Source organism: Lutra lutra, chromosome 1, assembly GCF_902655055.1.
Source record: "Lutra lutra chromosome 1, mLutLut1.2, whole genome shotgun sequence".
In the NCBI taxonomy this organism is placed as follows: domain Eukaryota; kingdom Metazoa; phylum Chordata; class Mammalia; order Carnivora; family Mustelidae; genus Lutra; species Lutra lutra.
In genome coordinates, this window is record NC_062278.1 from 124,953,177 (window position 1) to 124,980,267 (window position 27,091).

Consider the following 27,091-nt stretch of genomic DNA (forward strand, 5'->3'; position numbering starts at 1 on the left):
TTTTAAGTAGGTGGCAGTCATACAGGAAGCCGAAACAGCAGGGGCTAAGCCACCAAAACAGGGGCAGAGGTCCCTCCAGCCTTCCTGCCTGACCACTGGAATATTCACCCCACTGTGAGAGCTATCATTATTCCATAAACCATCCAGTTCTCTGCAAGATCCCTCTGCACAGCTGGCCTCATCTTCTTATTTCCCTTAGGTCAGTGCCACATCTCTGTCACCTTGGGGGGCCCCAAGCAACTGCTCTGTCTTTGCACACCAAAATATCTACACACCATGACAAAAACCCACCTCCCTCCAAGACCACAGCTTCTCCATTCCCAGAACCAACATTTGAGAAACTCCTTCATCAAAGGCTGGGTTCTGGGACCCTAGCCTCTGCTTGTACACCTTTGGTGCCAGCCCAGAGAACAGGACAACCTGCCCCAGGTCCGGAGTGATGCTGCAAACCTGAGGCATACTAGCTAGACTCATTCCCTTAGATAAAGTGAAGAGGCTTGCTGGCACTTTCTCCTGAGCACCGAGCGATAATTACTATTGATTCCAAAGTGTCATGAGATTTTAGAAAGGGCGCACCGGACAAATGGGGCACGTGACCACGGACGAGTGCCCTCGGATGTTCTCAGATGTAAAATGAGGGTAATACATCCCCTAGGAGTTGTAAGAATCAACAGCAGATGCTTGTGGCAGAGTGACCACACTTAAAGAAAGTCCTCTAGCTATATGTTGTGATGGTTGTTAGGACAGGTCTAATATTTTCCACACACCTAGCCAAGCTGCCCTCACTCAACGGGATCGACAAGAGAGTGCCCACCTTGCCAGCCAGGTTTGCAAACTGGCTTCACGTCCACCTGCACCAGTGTGTCCTGAGCAGCGGGCTTCTGTCCACAGTCGTAGGCGGTCACCAGGATCTCATACTGGTGTTGCTTGTCGTAGCTCAGCTTCTCGGTATTTCTGATGTTGCCTGAGAACACAGGGTGTGCTTCAGATCAAGTCAACCACACTGCAGTTCTTTTACTTTTTATTTAACTTCCATTTATTTAACATCTACCGTATTATTCATTTTAGGGGAAGAATTTAGTGCAGCTCTGTAAAATTCCCTCTTTACTCCTCTAACCTTCGTTAGAATGGAATAACCCCTTTCCTCGCCTCCTTGTACAAACAAGGGTGAATAGGGGGCATGGCTCTTCACATGTGGCCTGCTTGTTGGCGTCTGATTCCCAGGAGCCGCTGGCTGCAGCCACCCGGCTGTAGGACCGGACTACTAGGGAATTCCAAGCACACAGCGGGAACCCAACTGGTGTGTTTGTTAGCCGTCTGTTGTCAGAAAACTCCCTCCTAAAGTGTGCCCATGTCCCCAGTGATGTAGGGCACCAAGCCTCATCCGCTATGAAATCTCTGGGAAAAAGATGGGATTTAGAAATATCCCGACACATATTTTTCAACATCTGGGCTTGTTGCCCGGAATGTGCACTGCCTCTTCTCACATTATTTTGCTACCAAATGGGAAGTAAAATCAATAAGAAAATGTGTGACCTCTTTTCTGAAAGCTACACAGAATAACAGATTCCTTGCCCTGGTGGCAAAGACATTTTTCTTCTCCAAGAGAGACCAAACCATTTTTCTGGGCCACTTGTGAATTTTTGTTCTTGTGGGTTGATGCTATAATTTAGAAATAAATATCTGATAATTAATGAGTGAAATTCTGATTGGACTACTTCTGCTGAAATATAGTTTCGGTTCCAAGGAACAAATAAAGGCCTCGTGGGCCTTGAATACTTCTCAGGTTTTGATACCAAGAGAGTGAAGTCTTTCTTTGCGGGGAATAATTTCATTCTTGCTTTTCTTCTGATAGCAGAGCAGACAGCAAATTACAACTCCAATATTATCATTATCCTTCAGCAGAAGTGAAATTAAGAAAATGGAAACTTAAAAGCAAACAAACCAACACGCTAATAAGCAAACATGGAATGGCTGACTCAGGTATATTTTTACATTTCATCAAAACTAAGGGAAAACTCCCTGATGAGCTTTCTTTCTTCCATTTCGACAGCTATCTATGGCTCGTGTAAACGGAGGCAACAGGGACTAAGGCAAGAAAGCCTGGAGAATTACCAAAGTCACGTCATGTTTTACAGATCGGAAGAGTTGATGCACCGATCACCCAGCACTAGTGAAATGGTCCTCGGTGCCAAGGCCCTGGGCTTGCGGGAGCCAGGCCTTCGAAGGCAGGGTGGAGATCTACAAAGCTGCCCCAGACTTAGGAGCATTTGTTCCACTGCCTGTTCCAGACTGTTTCTAAAAGCGTAATAGCAGCCTCCGATTTGAAGTAAAATTTCGTTCAACAAAGCCAGTCAAAAATCTCCAAATGAAAATGGGTTTGATGTACTTTTGGCCCCATGCCTGGTGTTCAGAATCACTCCCTACCCCGCCGCCCCGAAGAGCTCGGGTCTCAGTTCAGGGCACCCCCAGGGCTGGAGCAGCTCAGTGCTGGGTTGCTAACATTCCCTGGGGGTTCTGTTAGCAAACAAGTTTGTGGGAACAGTCCTCACAGGGGAGGGATTCTCGCAGGTGGAAATGCTGCAATAGAACCCCAGGAACATCAAATTGAATTTTGAACACAGAGTTTTAACTTTCCCTTTCTTTAAAGGTAAATGGCTGTCAAAAGATCGGCCTTTCAAAAGAGGAAGGCTCAGGGCTTGCCAGCCGTGTGACATTAAGCAGACCAAACACTACTGACCATGGTAGAAAAATAAACCCACAGGCCAGCCCGCCATGGCCCTGTGTGCAGCAGCGGCGCCCCCTGGCAAGTCCTAGCGAGAGTGCCCGAGAAACGAACGTGACTTCACCATCACCACAGGCTTCATGAGTGCGAGAATGGCTTTCACTGCCTGTAATTTGAAGCCCTGGGTCAAATATGTGTGTCTAATCATGTGACCAATAATCGTGCCGGGCAGAGGCCTATTCAGACAAGACACACATTTAAAAATGTTTGGAAATTCAAAAAGCCACCCATTTTGCTTCTGTTACACCTGTATTATTTCCCCCACATTTGAATGATTTCTCCTAGTAATGCCTTCTTAGGAGACCTGAGGCCACAGTTAGCGCAGGTGATTAGGGGTTCCTCGACCTGTTTCTCTGGTCCAGATGAACCCGTGGAAGCTAGCTCTCAAGAACAATCAGTACCTATCATGCATATTAGTGAGCGTATATTATTTTATTTTATTTTTATTTTTTTAAAGATTTTATTTATTTATTTGACAGAAAGAGAGAGAGAGCATAAGCAGGGGGAGCAGTAGAGGGAGAGGGAGAAGGAGGCTCCCCACTCAGCAGGGAGCCTGATGCAGGATTAGATCCCAGGACTCTGGGTTCATGACCTGAGCCAAAGGCAGAGGCAGAGGCTCATGACTGACACACCCAGGCACCCCATTAGTGAGGGTATTTTAAAACTGAGGCAGGGTAGAAGGACAGTGAGACCAGCATGCTGACCTGTACCCTCTTTCCAGGCGAATTTAACTTGGAATAAAATTAACCACTTTGGAAAATTACATAGGCTAGTCACTTTGCAATTTGCTCATGCCTTTTGGGGATGCAATTCCACATCTAGAAAACTGATTCCAGGAAAATAATAAAAATTGCAGATACAGGTGCAAGTATGTTCATCTAAGTGTTATTTCTTACAGTGAAAAATAATACGGAAACTGGATACTTGCTAGTAAGGGAAGAACCATGTAAGGAGTCTCTGCATCAGATAGGATGTTTTTAGCTCTAAAAGCAGTAATTATGAAGCATTTTTAAGGGCGAAAAAAATCCGTACGATTGAATGTTAAATGAAAAGGGGAGAATAAAGAAAAACAAGAGAAGCGTGGCCTTACTTTTGTTATAAAACTTCACAGAAAAAGTCGTGGTGCAACATCAGTCACGGCTATCTTTGGTGGGATTACAGGTGATTTATTTCCTTCTTCCCATGTTTCTCCTTTCCAAATTTCCTACAAAGGGCATGCGTTCCTTTTCTATTCAGATGGAACAGAAATGTTTTCATTTACTTTAAAATAAGCAGACTCTGGGGTGCATTTTGCCCAGAGGCAGCAGAGTCCCATGACTCACCAGGGCAGCCTCCTGCCAGAGAGAGGCTGCCTGGGGACCCCACAGGTGCTGGAAAAGAAGAAACGTCTGCCAAGGGTGACTGGGTGTCCCTGAGACCCCTGCTGCTCCCTCTGGTCATCCCCGAACCTGGCTGAGGGCTCTGGTTGTGCCGACACTCTGGGGGGCGCCTTGCTGGCAGTGCGACCGTCCTTTCACACAGCCATGGTACTTAGTGTGCTGTTTAATTAATTAACTAATTAATTAATTAATGATTAATTAATTTTATTCTGTTATGTTAGTATGGTATTTAGTTCCCATTTTACTGACGAGGATCTGAGGCAGGGTTAAGTAGCTTGTCAAAGATCTCTCTCTCTCTCTCTCTCTCACACACACACACACACACACGCAAGTAATGGATATAAGATTCAGATGCAACTTTGTGGCTTTGAACTTAACTGTGGCCTTGCCTTCCTGTCAAGCATCACTGCGAAGTTCGGTGACAGTATCACTGGTGGAAAGGCATAGGAGCCAACGCTCGGCGATCTGGGCTCCAGTCCCGGCTCTGCCACCGGGGTTACAGGTGCTGTTAGGCAAGCACTCCATACTTTAGGACTCAGTTCTTTTTCATCCATAGATCCTAGACTGAGGATCTAGGCCCTGCTGACCTCCTAGAGACCAGCCAAGTGCCAGAAGAGGATGGCTGGGAAGCCATCTGAAGTGAGTCCAGAACTTCCTGAGAGGGAGCGGGTGTCACCAACGCAGTCACCTGCTCATGTTTCAGCCTGGAAGTCCATGGGGAGTGAATGCCCTTCATGTCCCAATCACCCAGGTAAACATCTGATGACCGCTGCACCATGAAAGGAGCGTTCCCTCTCTGCCAGGGACCCTGCAAGCATCATCCCCTGGCACCGCTTCCCTGAGACCTCACAACCCCACAAGGGACCAGGACGGTTTCTGCCATGATTTCACAGGGGAAGAATTCAAGCAGAGGGAGGCCAATGACCTCTGGTAGGAAGAGGTTGAGTTTTGGGTTAAGACAGGTCAGGCTGAATCCAGGTTTACCCTCTCTACTGCCTTGCTTCCTGTCTTCCTCCACAAATAAAGAGCCTGGGCAATTGGAGGGGCCAGGAACCATCTACCTGCAGTCATGAGGCTTCAGTGAGGGAACCCCAAACTCAGTAGCACTTTCTCTGATGTGCAGGCAAAGAATGTCTTCAAGGAGTCCAGAAGGTCGCTGGGATAAATGCCAGATCGGGGCCAGTTGGGAAGCTCTTTAGAATGGGAGCAGCCATTTCTGCATCTGCCCCCAGGTCCTGCCTTCATTACTTGGAGAACCACTTTTGTAAACCTTGCTTTTGGGGGGCCCACACTCCCTGGGAGTGCCCACTCTCCTCTTCATCTTATGTTGTAACCAGTGTTGGAGGCAGAGACTTGGCAAAGGACCATTACTCACTTTTAATGAGACAGCTAGGGAAATAAATTGGCATATGTTAGCGAAATGGCTCATCAATGTGAGTAATTATCTTCATGACTGGGGCAGTTGACTCTCAGATGAAAGGATTCGCATCTCATCTCTCATTGGGCTGTGACTCTCCAGAACCAAGGCAGGAGGTCAAGTGGAGCTTGGCCACGCATCACAGAGACCTGCCCTTGTCTAGTCTTACTCTTCACCAAGGACTCATCACTCTCCAAATTCCAAAGCTTTTGTGGATGAGGACCACACAGGTGGTCCGTGGGGAAAAGAAAAAGACAAACGAGTTGTTTTGTGTTTTACGGAGTGGCGCGTGCATGTGTATGTGCAAAGATGTGTGTGTGTGCATGCATGCGTGTGTGTATGTGATGTATGTGAGACATGTCTGTGTGGTGGGGACAAGCCGGCCACATCACAGGGCCCATAGGAAAAGCTATCAGGAAGCAGTTTTGACGGGCTCTACTAACTGAAATCACCTACTTCTTCATCCCAAACCAATCTTCAGGGTCCCGTATCTTCTCCTGTACCTTCTTGGGCATGGACGCACTGATCCTGTGATCCACACAGTGGGTCTCCCGCAATGTCCAGGTCTGTAACTGTCATTTCCACATGTTTTATCATTTTGCAAAGAAATTGTCCTATGACCATTTGGTCTGTTATATGAATGTTGCTTTCATTGTCCGAGGCCGATCATAAACCACTGGAGGCCAGGGATGAGGATGTCTCCTTGGCTTCCATCCCCTCTGGAACCGGCTGCACTTCTCAGGAAGCAGAAGACCAGGTCACAGGATAAGTTTCTCCCTGGTCTTGACGTCAAGGAGCACTGGGAGCACCGACCATGTGTAAGCAGGTAATGGATGGTCTACTTCTCCCTGGGCGTTGGCTACCCAGAGGCCCCAAGCGAACCTTCTGGCTCCCCCTGGCTCACGGCAGGCGTTCTGCATCCCCTCACCCTCAAGCCTCCCTGATTTCTATTTGTTATTTTGACTTTCTTCCCATCGGAGGGTAAGCTCCAGGTGGGCAGGTCCATGTCTGCTTTGAGTTCCACTCTGCCTCCACTCCCAGGTCCCAGCACTGTGCCAGGACTTGGGCAATATTTACAGATGCTTTTCAATAATATACTTGGCAAGTAATTATCATTTCATTAACTTGAAGCTATAGAGAACTGCATTGAAAGTGGGCTGAGTTGATTGAGCCTCTGGCTGGGGTGTTCGTAATCCAAGATTTTTATTAATGGTGGATGGGGAAATACACAAGTGGCTTTATAGGACTGTTTTCAGTTCAATAAGTTCAGGTTGGGATTGGGGTTTGGTGGGAGGCTTCATTCATTCTTCATTCTCACTATGGAAGAAATTCCCAAAGGACACTGGCAAGCTCATTTCAGAGTCCTCAATGAATCTAAGATTAGAAGGTGTTTCCAGAAATCTCCACCTTCTGTTTTAGCATTTTTTTTTTGGTCTAAGAGCAAGAAACCAATGACAGGGGTTGGGGATGGTGTCACAACTAGTGACCTAGGAAAGGGCCTCAGATACGGCCTAGTTGATAGCAGGGCGTTTGGAACATTCTACCAGAAAACCCAGAAAACCTGTCTTCAGTACCCAGCATTCTGAGTTCCACGGATTATATTCATTGAGTGGGTTGTTGAGGTATTTTGGAGGAGGGATTTTAGACCTGGCTGTGCTGTTAATAACGTGAGGCCATCCCCTCCGGTGTGGGACTGAGTTCTGGGTTACTGAACCCAGGTCACAGATGGCAAGGGAGTCATCACCTCCCATGGACATTTAGAGAGGGGTGATGGAGGGGTTTCCCCACCCGCCAACTGGAGTCCCCTCAGGACACTCACCATTTCTGTCAATGGCAAATGGCACATCAGTTGTGACGATTTCATAGTTGCAAATCTGGCTATACTGGGGGGAGCAGTCCTCGTCGACGGCCTCCACCTGCAGGATGCTGTCGTAGATCTTCCCCTCCGTCACAACTGCCCTGTAGGCTGGCTCTTTGAAGGTGGGAGCAAACTCATTGATGTCCTTCACCTGGATGTGGACCACAGCCCTGGGACCACACATAGGAAGGAAGAGATGGTGGTAAAGGGAGGCTGACACTATCATTCTGCGCCTTCCATGGCCACTGACTCTGGTCCCGGGGCCAAGAGAGCCGAGAAACCGCAGCCAGCCAGGCTAGTTGTTGTCTGAGCTTTCTGTCCACTCTCCCACCAGAGAGGCCTCCACCTGTCCCTTCCCTCGTCCTGAGATGAACCTGCCAAGGCCCTTCTCTGGCCTTCCTGCTACCCAGCTTGGGGCAACGATTTCCTCGAGATCACCTCCCCTTTCCCTTATTCACTCCTCCTCTATTCATTCACTCTTCTGTTCAGTCAGAATTGAACCACTCTGACTCTGTGCAAGGCTCAGAGCCAAACTCCATAATGGAGAGAGTTCCAACCCAAACTAATAAGTGCCGCGACAGGGACAGGCATGCGGCCTGGCAGAAACCCAGAGAAAGGTCCCAGCTGGGAGGGCAGGGATGGGTCAGCTCAAGGAAGGCTTCTCAGAGGAAGTGACCTCTGAGTGCAGTCCTGCTAATGGAAGAGGGATGTCTCCAGGCGAAGGCGGGGGCAGAGGACAGCAGGTGCAGGAGTGGCCTGTGCCAATGCCTACAAGGGCCTGGGGAAGCAGCTGGTGGCTGAGCAGGCTGTGTGACCGCTGGGTATACAACCCTGAGGAGCAGTGTGTGATCCCAAAAGGTGGGGTGGGAGGGGTTCAGGGAGCCTTGTCAGGCAACTCACTTGTGCGACTTCTTCCAGGCCATCTCCCGGGGCCCAGCACCACAGTCATAGGCCTGGATGATGAACGTGTACTCTTTCTGCAGCTCGCAGTCGATGGGGCTCTTGGCACGCAGCCGGCCCTCTCCTGACGTCTTGTTGAGCACCACGGCCTCGAAGGGCAGCTCCTGGCCATGGATCTTGAAGGCACAAATTTCCCCTGCAGAAGGATGCAAGACAGTGAATGGGGATCCTGAGAATTGCCAGATTGAAGACAGAGAAGCTCTCTTGGACCAGATTTGCAAACCCAAAACCTCCGGGCCATTTCCTCCACACAAAGACTTGTCAAACTAGAAGAGGAGACCTCCAGAGACCCAGACCAACATGCTCATTTCATGGATGGTAAAATTGAAGTGTTTCACACACAGAAATGTCACCCATCAAGTGTACCGGATGGGAGAAAGAAGAGTCATGGTGTCAGGGGGCTGGCTGATTGTCTTAGTTTGCTGTTTTTCCTAGCAGCTTCCCACTTGTCCTCTGCCCAGGGTGAGAAGAAGGATTTTTGCCCGCAGTCTAAAGATAAATGACTATAGAGGAAAGAGGAAAAGGCCAAAGCTTTCACAGTGTTTGGCCCCTTGAACCAGAAGCATGAGCATTGCTGGAGGACTTGTTAAAAATACAGACCTCTGGGTCCCACAGGGCCTTCCTGAATCAGCATCTGCATCATTTTTTTTAAACCAGATCCCTGGTAAGGTGATTTGTTTGCTCACTAAATATGAGCAGCACAGCTCTGTCCTGTCCTCCTGGCTTAGACATCCCACATTGCTGTAGCCAGCTCCCCCCGCCAACCACTTCTGTCTCTCCACCCACCCTTCCCTGTGGGGAGAGGGGCACCACTCGGTTGCAATTATCTCTCATAACAGTGGGGGTGAGTCTATGTGAGTTCCAGAATCCCTGTGGAGCCTGAAAAGCTAACTTCTTAAAGAGCTAAACATGTTGTGAAATTAATGCATTTCTCCCCCTCATCTGGGTTAAAGTGTATTATAACTATTTCTCTGCATTAAAAGTATAAGGCCGTGAAAACATCTTCTTTTTCCCAATTGATGGATATTTATTTCTTGGGCCCTGACTGCAAGTAAGCCCTGCAGTATTGCCTTGGGAAGGATTGAAAACTTGAGACACATTCTCTTCCTATCTTGTTGGTGTAATCATGTGGAGTTGTCCAGAAAGGCATGGTGCAGCGTGGGGGTGTGTGAGCATCCTGTGCCATAGGCAGCAAAGGGTTCAGCTCTCGGCTGCTGGGGCGTAGAAGACAGACTTGGAGCCCAGAGGCCCAGAGTCACATTCTGGGTTTTCCACGTGCTTGTTGCTGTGGTCAAACTCTGGATCTCAATTGCGTCACCCATAAAATGTCCCAGGAGATGGTGTAGGAGGAGGGCATCTACCCTGGGACTCCCCAATCCTGGCCTGATATTGTCCTGCCACATTGCTGGGACCAGGGTGAGGGGCCTAGTGTGCACAATTTAAGGGGGTCCAGCAACCAGGTGTCTCTAGCCCAGTCCATGGCCAGGTGTTCCAAAAAGGAACAGTCTTCTGACACTGCAGGGAGAAGGGGTGACATGATTGCACCCCTGCTCTGTGCCAGGCACTGAGCTCCGTATCTCCATCCAGGTGATCTTATTTAATCTTCACAGCAAACCTGGAGGCAGGGGATTTCTCGAAACTTGCAAAATTAAAAAGAAGAAAGAGGAGGAAGAGGAGGAGGAAGAGGCGGAAAGAGAATCCGAGTCAGAGAGGTTATCACCTGCTCCAGGTCACAGGGTTGAAGTTGGTGGAAGCCCCAGGTATGGCTGATTCCTGAGCCATGCCTTTTCTACTCCACGGCACCCTCTGTAAGCAGCCCCATAACTTCCAGGGGACTGCACTGGGATCGCTTCTAATAGCATCCTATACTCCCATTCACATCTCACCCTGGACAGAATTCCCCCATTTTACATATAGGAAGCATGCCCTGATCTCTTACTAACAATGTTTTCTGAGATGGTCAATCAATACCCATCTTACCCCTAGGCTTTTATTTTTTATTATTTCATCGATCCTCAATTTCATTACGAGCACTCCATTTTCCCTACAGCCCCTCCTGCCATTTCTCAGACGTAGGTGGAATAGCGGACCAGACAGACAGGCTGCAGATCAGGCCTGACAAGGACGGGTCCCATTCTGCCACTGTTGTTCATGATCAGTGGTGTCACTATCCTCCTCATGGACAAGGCTAACTCTACACCCCCTCAGGGTGGAATGGCGGGTTTCGTCTGGTTCTCCTGTTTCATTTCTGCTCTGAGCCGGCTGGGCTTGTGATTCTATCCCAAGATCAATGACGATATGGCAATATTACCAGTTAGTGTTCCCAGTCCAGTTCTGGGGCAGTCTCTGGAGTGCCCAACCACCGCATGATTATAGGGCCAATCAGGCCAATTTTCTCTGAAGAGTCGAGTTAAACCGAAAATAAATGAGGGTAATTTTCTGTTGGAAACATTTGATCACCACTAAAGTGGTTCTCAAGACTCAGAAATCCTTAACAAGAGGGAAGGAGAGGACGGAGGAAAAGGAGACACAGGGGAGGGAGAGACACAGGAAGCCGCAGGGCCACACATTTCATCCAAGTCCATCTCAGATCGTTCAATAGGACCAGAACTTTCTGAGAGCTGAGTAAGTGCCAGTGTCGTGCTGGGCCCGGAGACACAAATGAAAGGACTTGGATCCTTTACAATGCGAGGATAACCTATCATCAAGCACTCATTACCTAGAAGAGACAGCAAGGAAGCAAGGGCCACAGCATGCTCATGGAGTCTCATCAGCTCGGACCAAGACAGGATTTAGCCTCTTGGGAATGAAAACTAGAATTCACGCCACCCTCATGTCTCCCACCTCTTCATCTGACACTCGTGCTCCACTTGCAAAAACATTCATCCATTTTTTCATTCAATCATTTGCCACATGAATATTTATTAAGGACCATGTGCCCAGCCCTGGTGCCACACTGAGGAGCAAAACCAGACCCAGTCATGGAGGCTAGGACTGCCTAGGAGGCTAGGACTGCCAGGCTACTGGCAGTTCAATGGGAGAACAGTGAGTGATCCGACCATCACAGCCCTAGATGAGGAAAGGTGACCATGATGCATGATTGAAGGACAGCTCCACGGGGCCAAGGAAGTTCTGATGCGTCAGCCAGGCAGGGAGACCTACCTAGGGATGTGACAGCTGAGCTGAGATCACAGGAAGAGAAGGAGGAACATGTCCAGGACATGAGGGAGGGAAGTGAGTCTCAGGCAAAGGAGCAGATGCCCTAGGGGTCTGTAGGAGCCATTGTGGCCGGAGCAGAGGCCATGGGGCGGAGCCAGCTTCATGGGCATGTGACCCATGAGCCACATAGCGCTCATGCTTAAGAGGATCTTGAGCTGGATTTCAGCCTCTGTCGTTACCACCTTGAAATTCTTTTTTTTTTTTTTTTTTAAGATTTTATTTATTTATATGAGAGAGAGAGAGAGCATGAGAGAGAGAGAAAGCACAATCAGGGGGAGTGGCAGAGGGAGAGGGAGAAGCAGGCTCCCCACTGAGCAGGAAGCCCGATGTGGGACTCCATCCCAGGACCCTGGGATCATGACCTGAGCCAAAGGCAGACGCTTAACTGACTGAGCCATTCAGGTGTGTCTTCCTCCCATCTTGAAAAACTTAATAATTTTATGTTTGAACTTGGGACAAGGCAGCATGTCCATGAGCAGAGGAGATAAGATTCATTGTCCTTGCTGCTCCATTTACAAACAGTGCTCAGGATATGTGGTGAACACAGAATTCCAGAGCGCTCACCCCATGGGGGAGGTTCAGCTCAGAGTGAGAAGTTAAGCGTGTGATGTCTGTGACTGCGAAGCAGGGAGCTGACCACCCTGAGAGGTTCCCTTTCTGTTTGAACCACAGTTGTTTTGAAAGCAGAAAGAAGGCAGGGGTGTTTTATGACACATGACCAAGCAAAGAACCTGTGTTATCTTTTCTTACTCACGTTACTTCCCTGCGGTAGTTAATCGCTTATGCTGGAAATGGCAGAGAGGAAAAGGACAGCGAGGACAGCCGTGGTTCCTTTTGTCTGGGGCTGTCCTTCCTATCTATAAGCCTAGGGCAGAGAATGTGGATAAAATATGTGCATATCAAGAAGCAAAATAAAAACAGTTGAGCTCCGTTTGTGTTTGTGGGGCATTTACACTGCGCTGGTGAAGAATGAAATACATATGCATACACGAGCTATGAAATGTAAATTCTGTAATTTTGGGAGACTCTGCACAGCAGTTAACAGCTCTTATATTTGCATTTAAAACTGGCATTGCATAGTATAAAGATGAATGGTAAAATTCATGCTCATATTTTAACATTTTAATTTGTCTTTACCTAGAATGACATCAAATAGCAAATTAAGAACACCGCAAGTTGAGAGAAGGGTCTGTGGAAGAGAGGTCCCGGAAGGAGGGCTGAGGGGGAAGGATATTTCAAACTGCAGTTCCCAGCACTAGGGTATGGGGTTCACTGGGCTGCCTCCATCTTTTGGGAGGTCTGCCACTAGAATTTGTTATTACTGATAAAGGATTGCAGTGTGTATGTGTGTGTGGGGGGGAGATGTGCTTAAAGTAAAAGTGTGTAATGATAATGGTAAGTGATGGTTTCCATATAAAGATATCCCTCCCCAAATCTGGCTTTCTGATATGCTTTCTTGGGTAGGAGAGCAGCACAAAGATGGGCATGCATACGAGCCAGCAATGGGCTCTGTTGGGAGGGGAGGGCAGCAGCACCAGCCTTCCAGGCCTCTGGTTGTGAGCCACACTGGCTGTGGTCTCGGGAGGCTGAACTCGGCCTCCCCCAGAGGCTCCCTTGAGAGGCCAGACCAGAAGCGGGGCCCATGCAGTACTGGGGTGAGACACGATGGTTCCCTCCCTCAGTACCACGTCTATACCTGATTTCCTTCTCTTCTTCAGGAACGCACCTCCCACCCCCTAGACACTGGCATAGCTGTCTCTTAAGTCCTCCCACAAAATTCTGGGGGAAATGAATGAAATTGATGGGTGAATGAAATCGATTTTTTAGAATATACTTAGTAAACCAAGCCTCAGATAAGCGGTTCACCCAAAGTCACTCTGATAGTAAGGAGTGGATCGAGGACTGATTTAGATCCTCTGATTCTGAATCTAGCGTGCTCTTTGTTCTTTCTTGTTGCTTATCCCTGATGAGTGTGACATTGTAGGACAGTGGTCCCTCAAGTGCGACCTGTGGACCACTGGAATCTCTAAAACCCCTGCTGCGGGCTCCACAGAGTCAGAATTACCACACAATTAACATTATGACATTCACTGACTTTTTCACTGTGGTGATATTTGCACTGATGGTATAAAAGCAATGGTGACTAGAAATGCTGGTGCTGGGCACCTGGGTGGCTGTCTCAGTCAGTTAAGCCCTGGGTCAGGCTCCCTGCTCAGTGGGGAGTCTGGTTCTCCCTCTCCTCCCCACTTATGCTCTCTCTCACTATCTGTCTTTATCTCTCTCTTTCTCAAATAAATGAGTAAAACTTAAAAAAAAATAAAATCACTGGTGCCCTAGTAGCACCCAGCTGTATTCTTTACCATAGAGTTGGAGGAAAAAAAAAAAAAAAAGTCAATTTCACTTAAGAATGACTTGAGTAATGCAGTAAATCTTATTAATTTCTTAAATCTCAATCCTCAAGTACACATCTTTTTAATATTCTGGGTAACAAAATGAAGGTATATGTAAAGCCCCTAGCTGAACAATGTAGGCTAGTGTGTCTCTAAGAAAAGCCTTTGTGTGAGTCGAGTGGGACCCGGACGAGGGTCTTATAAACTCATAGAATGTCTTTTTTACTTGAAAGAATGATTGATAGATAAACTATGTTTATTCAAACTGGAGTGTGTGGCCGACTTTTTGGTTAAGTAATCCTGTCACCTCAAGGAGAAGAACCAGCAGTATTTGTTGCCAATGATAAGATTAGAGCTTTCAACATTGGAAAACTCGTGTCTGCCACATTAAGTTTTCACAATTTTCTTTAATACTCTTCCAATGAGATGGTTAGTGATATTAATGAATGTGACTGTGGGATACTGTATGATGAAATACGTCAAGTTTTGAAAGACCCACTTGCCAGTGAATAAGCATCTTCCAAATGACTGATGTATAGTATTACACACTCATGTATGGGTAAAAGATCTGTTCAAAGTGTGAGACAGACCAGTGGATTCTAATGTAATAGTATATGATAAGTTCATTAATGTGATTTATTATAGATAGCCTTTAAGATTCTTACTTATAGATAGCCTTTAAGAAACTTACTTAGGAGTCTGGGTGTTGTTATCAGAGAAGAATATCTACAGTTCTCTGAAAAGATTTTTAAAATACTTCTCTCTTTTCCAACTACATACCTGGCTGAGGCCATATTTTTAATTCACATACTTCCTCTAAACAACGTATCTCAATAGACCGAGGAAGAAGCAGATGAGGCTCTAGCAATGTCTTCTAGCAAGCTAGACATTGAAGGGATTGCAAAAATGGAAACAATGCCACTCTTTTCACTAATTTATTTTGTTTTGGATATATATATCCAAAATCATATATGTGTGTGTGTGTGTGTGTATATATACACATATGTATATATACACACACACACATATACACACACACATATATACATACACACATATATGTGTGTGTGTATATACACATATGTATATACGTGTGTGTGTGTATACACACACACACACACACACACACATATGATTTTATTTATTTGACAGAGAGAGAAGGAAAGAGAGAGAGCACAAGCAGGGGGAGTAGCAGGCAGAGGGAGAGGGAGAAGCAGACTCCCTGCTGAGCAAGGAACCTATGGGACTCGATCCAGGACCCTGGGATCATGACCTTAGCTGAAGGCAGATGCTTAACTGACTGAGCCACCCAGGCGCCCTGGGGAAAAATATATATATATATTATAAATATATATTTATAATATATAAATATATATTTTTAATTTTATAATATAATAATATATAAATATATATATTATATATATATTATAAATATATCTATTTTATATATATATATATTTTTCCCCAGGGCGCCTGGGTGGCTCAGTCAGTTAAGCATCTGACTTCAGCTAAGGTCATGATCCCAGGGTCCTGGTATATATATATATATATATATATACACATACATACATACATGCATGACCTTATATATATATTTTTTTGTCAAAGTATATTATGTATATTAACATGTAATTAATTTATTATTGTTGTTTTTAAGTGAATTAAAATAAGGATCTGAAAGTTTTCTCGGTTTCACTTTCTTCTATAACAAACCTCAATAGACATAACCCACATAGACAAAACCTCATGCAAGTCCTTAATAATGTTTATGAGTGTAGGGGTCATGAGACCAAAAAGCCTGAGAAGTCTATTCTTGTAATTTATCAGGCACACTTTCCACCCAGATCATGATTTCACTTCCTGACCCTGATGTTAAACCACAGCCTGTCACCTCTCAGAGAACTCCCAACCTCAGAGCGACACAATACGTTTTGTATCTCACAGCTGAAGCCTTTGTCGTGAGTTCACCCAGGTAGATCTTGATGTCCACAGAGTGTTGGGGGGCAAGAAACTTCGCTTCCAGATCTTCATCCAAACATGGACAGTCTCAATCTGGCTCTGGAGCCAGAGAGGCTGACTCAGATCCTACCTCTCTGATTAACTCCCTGTGTGAACTTGGGCAAGTCGCTTACCTCTCTTTGTCTCTTTTCTCATCTGTAGAATGGGATGATAACAGTCATGGTCCCTTCATAGCAATTTTGATTGTTGAGAGGATTAAATGCTTTAACACCCATAGAACACTTACTAGTGCCTGCTATGAAGTTAAGTCCTACATAAATGTTAGCTCTCATCCCTGTCACAATATTGAAGAAAAGTCACACACTTGTGACAAACTCCCTGTTCATGCTTGAGAAGTGAAGGGGCTGAATGTGGAGATGATTTCATCAGCAAAAGTATTTTGAATCATTCAAAACCCATGTGCTCCATGAAACACCTTGTACCCACCGGCCACAGCTTCCATACACTTGGTTTCCTGAACATCACTGGTCAGCGACTATTTCCCGTGTCTGCAAAAGCTCATTCAGGGCCAGTAGTGCATCACAGGTCAGGTTTTTGGTGTGGGTGGGCACTCTTCGCCTGCTTGATTTTGCTTGTCCCAGTGGCTGGAGGTCCCTAACGGTCAGTACTGGGCAAGAGTAAAGGGTGCTAAGCACCCTACTCTTAGCAGGCCCGTCTTATTTCACCAAGAACCATCTCACCCCAAATGGCCATAGACCTGAGGAAAATGATAGATCTTGTAAAGCCTTCTCTTCCAGATGGAGTATGATGCCACCTGCTCTCCACCGCACACTGTGTCCTCTGACATGCACACTCAGCAGAACGTGACCACCAACCGTGCTGCCCGAGGGCTGGGGGCAGGGGGTACGATGGGTAAAGTGTAGTCTACACGGCTACCTGGAGCCATCTGCCATCACTTTAAGTACACTAAAATGGGAAAGGACAAATGCTAATCACATCAAGAGGCAATCATGTCCAGAATATCAAGTTAGGGCTGAACTAAGAAATAAATCTATACTTTAAAAGGAAAAGTTGGTTTGAAGCCCTCTTGCTCCTGATAAAAACTTAAAATGTCCCAAAGTAAAAAGCGAAAGGGAAAGGTTGGATGGATCACTGCTTTTCTTACTCCCTCATGTGTCCGGTGGCAGGCAGGTGACCTTGGTTGGGGTTCCGGCTCTCTTCTCAACTGACTGACCTTGATGCCTTCCTAAATTCCTCTTCATTACAACTGAGGATATGACCACGTCGAATCCTGAAAGTGCCATGAGGCTGCTCTGACACGTGAAATGCATAAGCACTCTGGGAAATGTGAAGGTCTATCTGCATTTTATTATTGTGATAATAATAAACCCTGCTTTCAACCCTGCAAGTAGATAAATGGATATTGGCGACTTTATTTCTATTAGACACAGAAGTCAGGGGAGGGGAGTTGTCACCATTTATAGCTTCCGGTCTACTTAGTATTGAGCAAAATTAAACATATTTTTTTGTTTAAAAAGTCATCTTCTGGGACGCCTGGGTGGCTCAGTCAGTTAAGCATCTGCCTTCAGCTCAGGTCATGATTTCAGGGTCCTGGGATCGAGTCCCACAGTGGGCTCCCTGCTCGTAGGGAGCCTGCTTCTCCCTTTCCCTCTGTTACTCACCCCGCTTGTTCTCTATCTCTCTCTTCCCAGTAAAAAATAAAAAATAAATAAAACTAAAGGTAAAAAAAGTCATTTTCCTATGTTCTGAGATCAAAATCTCCCTCCTTTTGGAAGATTCACATAACACAGTTATTGCATTGCTGAAAGACCAAAGAAGACAATGCATTTTTCCTTCTTTAGCAATGTTTGTTGAATCAATAAATGATCCAAACAAGTACTATATATGCTGAGAGACTAGGAGAAGTCCCCCTGGGTCAGTTCATCACAATTAGGTCAAGTAGAACTTGAAGAGATGTCAGGCAGTCATTTGCTCTGCCTGGTGCCCAGTGGTTGGAGTCCAAGGACTCAACACACAAATATGTGCTGTGTTCATAACTCACTCAGCAAACCTTCCCTAGATGTGCATAACAAACATAAATGGAATGATTAATAACTTATAAAATTTACTGCAGCTCACATTTATTGAGCATTGACCTGGCACTTGTTTGGGTCTACAGTGAAAACTACCTGCATCTCTTTATGCATCTTGATCCAGCCATGATGAACTCAGTAACTATGCTATTCAGTGTGTTTCCTTGTTCCGTCCCTTCTCCTGCCATCTGACAACTCCTGACCCCGCCAGAGATCTGAATGAATCAGAGACTAGCTCTGTGTTTGCAAACCGGAAAAGGAGGCAGACGAACAAAAAGTTAAGTGCAATAAAATACTCAAAGGCTGTAACAGGTATCTGTTCTAGGTGTGGTGAGAACACAATGCACGATGGTCAGTCATTCTCACCCCTAAGTGCTTCCAGACCCAGTTGCTTGCTGCCATGGAGCCACCAAAGAGGAGTGATGTCGCTGCCAGGAGGACTGGATTTCAGCCTAAACATCCCTGCGGGGACAAGACCCTGCCTAAAGATGCCACCATATCTTCCTCTTTACAATAGCACTTTGGGGCTTCTGTTCCTAGCAGAAGGGTAGTGCAGCTCAGTGCCTCGTAGATGAGACAGCTTTTTCCTAGTCTCACCCTTGTGTGCTCACCGATGGGAGTGACTCCCCACCTTCCTGCTGACCTAACTGGTTGATCCCCAGGTATCCACAGTTCAGGTCAGGAGTTGTCAGATGGTGGAAGAAGGGAGGGGGCAAGGAAACCACACTGAATAGGATGGTGGTTGAGTTCATCAGGGCTGGATCTTTTAATGTTTGCCAAGAATGCAAAACTCTGTGTCTCAAAAATTACTAACCTGGATGCAATTACCAGATGGGAAGAGACACCCTTCTCACTGCCAAGCAGGAGTGGGGGACTCTCAAAGATGGTGGAGAGTCTTATTTAAAAATGAAGGGATCTTGTTTGCCCACAGCTGTTGGGTGGAATTCAGTCAGACCCACTCCACAGTCATTATCTGGACTCTACCTCGATTAACTCCTGCTTGGCCTTCAGGGGAAATAATGGATGTTGAAGTGCCTGGAGAATGAAAAAATCCTATACACATATAATGGCTCTCTACCACTCTGCAATCATCTCCATCAACACAGTTTTTGTAAGCATCTACCTCCTGCGGGGAGGGAATCTTAGGAGATGCTGAGGTCCCAAGAAGACTATGGCTCTTACAATTAGAGTCAGGGCTCATGATTTCAGAAACAGGAGCTATCCATCGGACCAAATATTTTTTTTCTTTTTTCTTTAATTGAAGTATAGTTGACATACAGTGTTATATTAGTTTCAGGTGTACAATACAGTAATTCAACATTTCCATACATTACTCAGTGTTCATCATGGTAAGTGTAGGCTTGATCCCCTTTGCCTATTTCACCCATCCCCCACCCACTGCCTTTCTGGCAACCACCAGTTTGTTCTTTGTATTTAAGAGTCTGTTTTTTGTCTTTTTGTTGTTGTTGTTCATTTGTTTCTTAAATTCCACATGTGTATCAAATCTTATGGTATTTGTCTTTTTATGACTGATTTCACTTGGCATTTTACCCTGCAGATCCATCCATATTGCAAACAGCAAGCTCTCATTCTTTTTGATGGCTGAGTAATATTCCATTATAGATATAAAACACACATGTCTATATCTATATATCACATTTTCCTTTATAAAAATTTTTAAGGTTTTATTTATTTATTTGAGAAAGAGAGAAAGAGAGTACAAATGGGGGAGGGGCAGAGGGAGAAGGAGAAGCAGACTCCCTGCTGAGAGGGGAGCCTGAGGTTGGGCTCGATCCCAAGAACCTGAGATCACAACCAAAGGCAGACCCTTAACTGACTGAACCACCCAGGTGCTCCTATATACCATTTTCTTTATCCATTCATCTATTGATTGACACTTGGGTTCCTTCCATATCTTGGCTATTGTAAATAATGCTGCCATAACATAGGGGAGCAGATAGATATTTTTTTTCTGGAATTAGTATTTTTGTTTTCTTTGGGTAAATACCCAATAGTAGAATTACTGAGTCATTAGGTAATTCTATTTTTAATTTTTTGAAGAATCTCCATACTGTTTTCCATCATGGCTATACCAATTTGCATTTCCACGAACAGTGCATGAGGGTTCCCTTTTCTCCACATCCTAGCCAATACTAGCTGTTTCTTATGTTTTTGATTTTAGCCATTCTGATAGGTATGAGGTGATACCTCATTGTGGTTTTGATTTGCATTTCCCCGATGATGAGTGATGTTGAACATTTTTTAATGTGTCTGTTGGCCATGTGCATGTCTTCTTTGGAGAATTATCTATTCAGTTCTCCTGCTCAATTTTTAATCAAATTATTTGTTGGTTTGTTTTGGTATTGAGTAATATAATTTTTTTTTATATTTTGGATACTAACCCTTTATCAGATATGTCATTTGCAAATATTTTCTCCCATTCAGTAGGTTGCCTTTTAGTTTTGTTGATAGTTTCCTTAACTGTGCAAAAGTTTTTTATTTTGATGTACTCCCTGTAGTTTATTTTTGCTTTTGCTTCCCTTGACAAAGGAGACATATCTAGAAAAATGTTTCTATGGCTGATGTGAAAGAAATTACTATGTTTTCTTCTAGGAGCTTTATGGTTTCAGGTCTCATATTTAGATCTTTACATCATGTTGAGTTTATTTTTGTGTGTGGTATAAGAAAGTTGTCCAGTTTCATTTTTTTGCATGTAGCTGTGCAGTTTTCCCAGAACCATTTATCAAAGAAACTGTCTTTTCCCCATTGTATATTCTTGCCTCCTTCATCAAAGATTAATTGACCATATAAGCATGGATTTATTTCTGGGCTCTCTGCTCTGTTCCATGGATCGATGTGTTTTTTTTTTTTTTTTTTTTTTTTTTTTTTTGTGCCAGTACCATACTGTTTTAACACTACAGCTTTGTAGCATATCTTGAAATCTGGGGTTGTGAGGACCAAATAATTAATGAGTGCTAATGAGTTTTCAGGATATAAGGACTGAATATTATAAACTCAAGTAACCAGAGGAAGGCCTGAAGACTAATATTCAAATAGAATTGGTATAGATCATACTGACAGGTAAAATCTTCGGAATTTCTTCTTATCTTCTTTTTCTCAGTCTCACATATATATCTCACATATAATGACAGGAGTCTCACATATAGCCTCAACATTGAACCAATCAGAAGTTCTAACCCAGTCAAACCTGAAGGCTTTGCTTTCTTCCATTCAATTTTTTTTAAATTTATTTTTTTCTGTAATTCATTCTGAATTTTTCTCATCTACAATGTCTTTAGGGACTTGGATAGGCACAGGATGCAAGTTTCCCTTCGAAGAACGCTTTCTTGAGTGATCTACTCCATACTTTTCAGAGTGGAAGCCACTAGCCGCAGTGTGGGTCTTTAATACTGGATATGTGTCTAGTGTGATAGAAAAGCTAGGTTTTAAATTTTATTTAATTTTCATATTTGAATTGTACCTTTAAGAACAGTTGCTCAATTCAATTACCGAAAAACTTTTAAGTACGTTCAGGAATGTGAATCAGTTTTTTCAACCATAATCTACATACAGACCAAATATTTCCAGTGAGAATTTAGAGTCCAAATTGAGACATCTTATAAGTGTAAAATACATATCAGATTTAAAAATCCTTTTTATGAAAAATTTTTCATTAATTATTTTCTATTTGATAGCATATCAAGATGATAATATTGGACATTTGGGGTATATAACACATTATTGAAATCAATTCCACCTGTTTCTTTTTACTTGTTTAATGTGGCTACTAGAAAATAAATAATTGGGGCGCCTGGGTGGCTCAGTGGGTTAAAGCCTCTGCCTTCAGCTCAGGTCATGATCCCAGGGTTCTGGAATCGAGCCCCATATGGGGCTCTCTGCTCCGCGGGGAGCCTGCTTCCTCCTCTCTCTCTGCCTGCCTCTCTGCCTACTTGTGATTTCTATCTGTCAAATAAATAAATAAAATCTTAAAGAAAAAAGAAAATAAATAATTATGTATATGGCTGGAATTATATTTTCTGTTGGACAGTGTTGCTCTACATAATTAATACCATACATCATTAAGGCTAATTTTCCCATAGAAATAAATGTAAAGTACAGAGGCTGCATCCTATAGTGATTGTAGAATTGTTCTGCTTTAATGCTGATTTTTATTTCTCACTATTTTCCCTAATATTTAGAGTTATCATTCCTCTTAAAACAACAGCCCATTTGGCCTTCTTCAGATGATTAAGCCAAATTTAGCTCAAGTTCCCAAAGTGCTGATTGTCAGGCCTTGAATTAGCATGGCCTCTTAATGCTTTGGATGGTTTTTATTATAAAAGAAAATACATTGAAATTCTAATGACATTGCATATTTAAATAATAGCATATTGGTCGCTTACAGAATTTCAGGTGTACGTACTGATAAATGGCTTTTATTACTTATCAGCTAAGGTAGAAGCCTTGTGGCAACAGGATTTGAGTTTATAATTCACTTAGTCACCAAAATTAAAAATGTGTCATTCTTTATAAAGAAAATTTTATTTTTATAAAATAAATTTAAAGCATTACATTACTTCTATATTAATAGTAAAGTAATAATTTTATAAAATAATAATTTTATATTACATGTTGGGTCATATGATGTCATTACATTACACTTTCTTCTAATTAGAATAATTCAAATTCACAGAAAATGTGATGCACTGTGTTTATTTCCCTGAAACTGGGAGGACAGCAAACTTGGGCTTGTTAAAGGCACAAGTGAGGGACCTAAGGAATTCTGCTTCTGGTGCGGACATGTAGGCTCCTAACACCCGGACTCTCTCACAATACCTACAACCCTGGAAAAATACCTCCCCCTCCCAAATACCTGACTCCTGGAGAGTGACTGAAAGGAAACAGATTTTGGAGGGGAGTAAAAAAAAAATACTAAAAAATGGGTGAGTTCTCAGATTCTTGATAATTATTAAAAATTGTGAAAAAAATTCACATAACATAAAATGTACCATCTGAACCCTTTCTGAGTGTACAGTTCAATATTCCTCAGTGCATTCATGAGTTTCCAGTTCCGATCCTTTGCCCTGAGGGCAGCTGCAGCACTGGTGGAACAGGGGAACTAACACTCTGAGAGCAAGCCTGTTGTCTTTCTGGCCAGATGGACAGGACTGCTGGAGGGTGAGGGAGGGCTACTGGAGAGCAGTGAGCCAGGGAAGGGGATGCCCAAACTCCATGTTGAAAAACCCAGGTCTCTGGCTGTCCCCAGAATTGTGCATGTGGGGGACAGAATGAAAGCCATCTGCACTGAGATCTGAACTGCTGCCCATAGCAGGCAAGGGAGGGTTTATAGCTTGAGTTGAACTAAGTTAATTGCCTGTTCAAACAAAACACCAACAATTCTTGAAGGAATATGACTGTTCAGTGTCATCTCAGCATAACATGGAAAATATCCTGGATATAATCTAACCTTTAATGACATATGAAGAGTCAGGGCAAAGGAGTCCCAAGGGCAAAGACAACACAGCCAAACCCCAAGATAACTCAGGTATTTGTAGTTTCAAACAAGTATATTCTTTATTTTTAGATGTAGGTTCAGATAAAAGAAAATATGCTTATAATGAATGAAGATGTAAATCTCATCAGACAAATACAACATAGAAAAAAGAATCAAATACAAATTCTATAATTAAAAGATAATATTTGAAATAAAATATTCACTGGGTGGACATAAGGGCAGGATGGAGATGATGAAATAGGTGAGTGAATGTGTGAGAAATCAATATAAAAGTACCCGATTTGAAGAAAAGAGAAAACAAAGACTTAACGGAGATAAACAGAGCTTTGATGACTTGTGAGAAATCTGACATAGAAAGAGAAAAAGTATTGAAGAAAATATAACCTCAGGGACCTATGGTTTGTTATCAAAAAATCTTACATAATAGGTCATTGGAGTCCCAGAAAGAGAAGAGAGGGAGAATGAGGCAAAAATAATATTCAAATAAATAATGGATGAAAACTTTCTCAGTTTGGTGAAAGACATACATTTATGCACTCAAAAGCCAATAAATCCCAAGAGGAATAAATATGGGTGAAACTATACCTATGTACATTAAAGCTGAAGAGAAAGAGAAAGCAGCCACAGAAAAATGGCATTATATACAGGAAACAATAATTTGAATGACTGCTAACTAATCACACACCATGGAAGCTACAGGACAGGAGAACAACATCTTGCAGGGGCTAAAAGAAAAAAAAAATCTATCAGCCCATAATTCTATAACAAGCAAAATCATCATCTATAAAAAGGTGAAATGAAGACATTTCAGTTCATCTCCAACAGGCTATTGTATAAGAAATGCTAAAGGATTTTTTTTTTCCTGGAAAAAGAGAAATGATATTATGGAAATCATGAGTCTGAAGGGATAAAGGGAGATTATCAGGAATTGTATCTAGGTAAATCTAAGAGACTACTTTTCTCCTCCTATTTCTTAAAAAAAAAAATATATATATATCATATGTATCTAAAAATATATATATTATACATATATAATCATATATATATGATTGTTTAAAGTAAAAAATATATTTTATTATATATATGAGATTGTTTAAAGTAAAATTCTAACATTGTGTGTGGGGCTTATAATATGTATAGATATGATGCGTGTAATCACTGTAGCATAAAAGATGGTAGGAGAGGAGTGGTAAATGTATGTAGTTGCAGTGTTTCTGCAGTTTGTACATACTGGTAAAATACTAATTCTAGGAAGACTTTGAAAATTTATAGATGTATACAGAGAGCAAGTAAACACTAAAAATAAAGGAAAAGAGGCATAGCTAAAAGTCAATAATAAATCAAAGTGAAATTCTAAAGAATATTCAAACAATACCAAAGACGGTAGGAAAGGGGCAATGGAGAAACAGGTATCAGAAGTTAAACAAACAATAAAATGGTAGGTCTAAGTCTAACCATATCAATAATTACATTAAACATCCCAATAAAGAGGCAGAGATTATCAGAATGAATAAAAATGCCAGAGACAACTATATGCATGTTGTCTACAGAGATGCACTCTAAATATGAAAACATGCATAGATCAAAAAGGAATGATGGGAAAAATGTCTGATACAAAAGGTGGGCACAGCAAGTCTGAAGTGGATACATTAATATTAGATGAAATGGATGTCAAACAATTAATATTGCCAAAGAAGAACATTACATAATTACAAATGGAAGAAATAACTATTATAAAAGCACATGCACCTAATTATAAAGGCTCAAAACACATGAAACAAAAATGGGCAAGATTAAAGGAAGAAATAGACAATTCCAGAATCAGCAGAATTTTAATAATTGATATTATAACAACACACAAAAGAATAAAGTCATTGGTAACCTAAAGAATGCTATTAACCACTTTGTCCTAACTCATATTTTTAGACCAGCTCATGCACCTGTAGTATACACATTCAACTCAGCCTCACATGTCATGGTCACAAAGGCCACATAGAGGCCATAAAACGACCCCATTGATTAAAAAGCTGAAATCCTAGAGTATGCTCTCTGACCGCAGTGGGATTAAATTGGAAATCGATAGAGTTTAACAATAAGAGATCTAAAGAAAGCCCAGATATTTGGAAATTAAACAATATGCATTGCAACAATGCATGAGCGGAGAAGAAATTGAAAGAGAAATAATTGGAACTGAAGAGAATACAAATACAATATACTAAAATCTGTGTAATGCAGTTAAATCGGTGGCTTAGAGAGACATTTACAGCTTAAATGCATGTATTATAAAAGAAGAAGATCTAAAATCAAGAAGGAACTAGAAGAAGAGTACACCCAATCTAAAGTGAGTAGATTAAGAAAAGCCTTGTTGATTTTATACCTATTTAATCATATATTAATCACTGGAATTTTTTTCAGAAGATCTTCCTACAAAGCAACTCTAGGCCCAGGTGGTTTCATCGGTTTCTATCATGCATCCATAAAAGAAACAAAACTAATCATATATCATTTGTTTTTAGGAAATAGAGGAGGAGGGAATGCATTCTACTTTTCAGAGGCTGGTATTACCCTAATGCCAGAACCTGGCACGGACTTTAAAATTGAAGAAAATTACAGACCTCTATCTGTCATGAACATAGACACAAAATCCTCAACAATATATTAGCAAATTTAATCCAACTCTATAAAAAGGATTATGACTAAGTAGAATTTATCCCAGAAATGCAAGTTTCAGTCAATGTAATTACTGTATTAACAGGATAAAGGAGAAAAACCAGTGGGTTACCTCAATAGATGTAAAAAAAAATTTTTTTTTTCACCAAAATTCAAGACCCATAGACAATGCAATCTCCCAGAAAACTAGAATTAGAAGGGAGTTTGTTCAAACTGGTAAGGAACACCTATGATCAACCTACAGATAACATCACACTCATGGTGAAAAATTAGATCCTTCCTTCCCAAGGTCAAGAACAAGGCAGGAGGCCTGTTCTCACCACGTAATAGTTCTGGAGTGCTTATTATGACACTGGTACTGTGCCAGTGGCTTCGGAGATACCACTCATTCGAGGACCAGATCTCTTCCTGTGACAGAGATGAAGATGCTGGAACACAGGGAGGCAAGATTGCCCAGCATCCTACAGTAATCCTAAGCCAAGATTTAAATACAGATCTCCCTGACTTTAGAGGCCACCCCTTAATCACAGCTGTCTTTTCAGTAGCATGCCAATTACTATTTTCTTTTGTTAAGATTTTATTTGTTTATTAGAGAGAGAGGGAACACAAGCAGAGGGGAAAGGGTGGAGGGGGAAGCAGGCTCCCTGCTGAGCAGGGAGCCCGATGCAGGGCTCCATCCCAGGACCCTGGGATCATGACCTGAGATGAAGGCAGACGCTTCACTGACTGAGTCCCTTAGGAGCCCCAGCATGGCAATAATCATTAAAGGGACCTAGAGTCAGGGTGGAAGTTTCTGTGGTCTGGCTTCTTCCCACTTGCCCCTCTCAGAGGTCTGAGAGGCAACAA

At 43.2% G+C, this 27,091-nt stretch overlaps 1 protein-coding gene across 2 annotated transcripts in view; it reads right to left on the minus strand.

The window, feature by feature from the left end:
- CLSTN2 (calsyntenin 2) overlaps window positions 1-27,091 on the minus strand; it is a 636,880-nt gene that overhangs the window by 142,826 nt on the left and 466,963 nt on the right. For both annotated transcript variants that reach the window (XR_007128496.1, XM_047735636.1), the window contains exons 3-5: window positions 8,340-8,535; window positions 7,401-7,609; window positions 815-964 (exon numbers count right to left, since the gene is read on the minus strand). Coding sequence is in view for 1 of the 2 variants with exons in the window: in XM_047735636.1 (XP_047591592.1) it covers window positions 815-964; window positions 7,401-7,609; window positions 8,340-8,535 (555 nt within the window). In the remaining variant the exon portion in view is untranslated. The remainder of the gene's footprint in view (window positions 1-814; window positions 965-7,400; window positions 7,610-8,339; window positions 8,536-27,091) is intronic.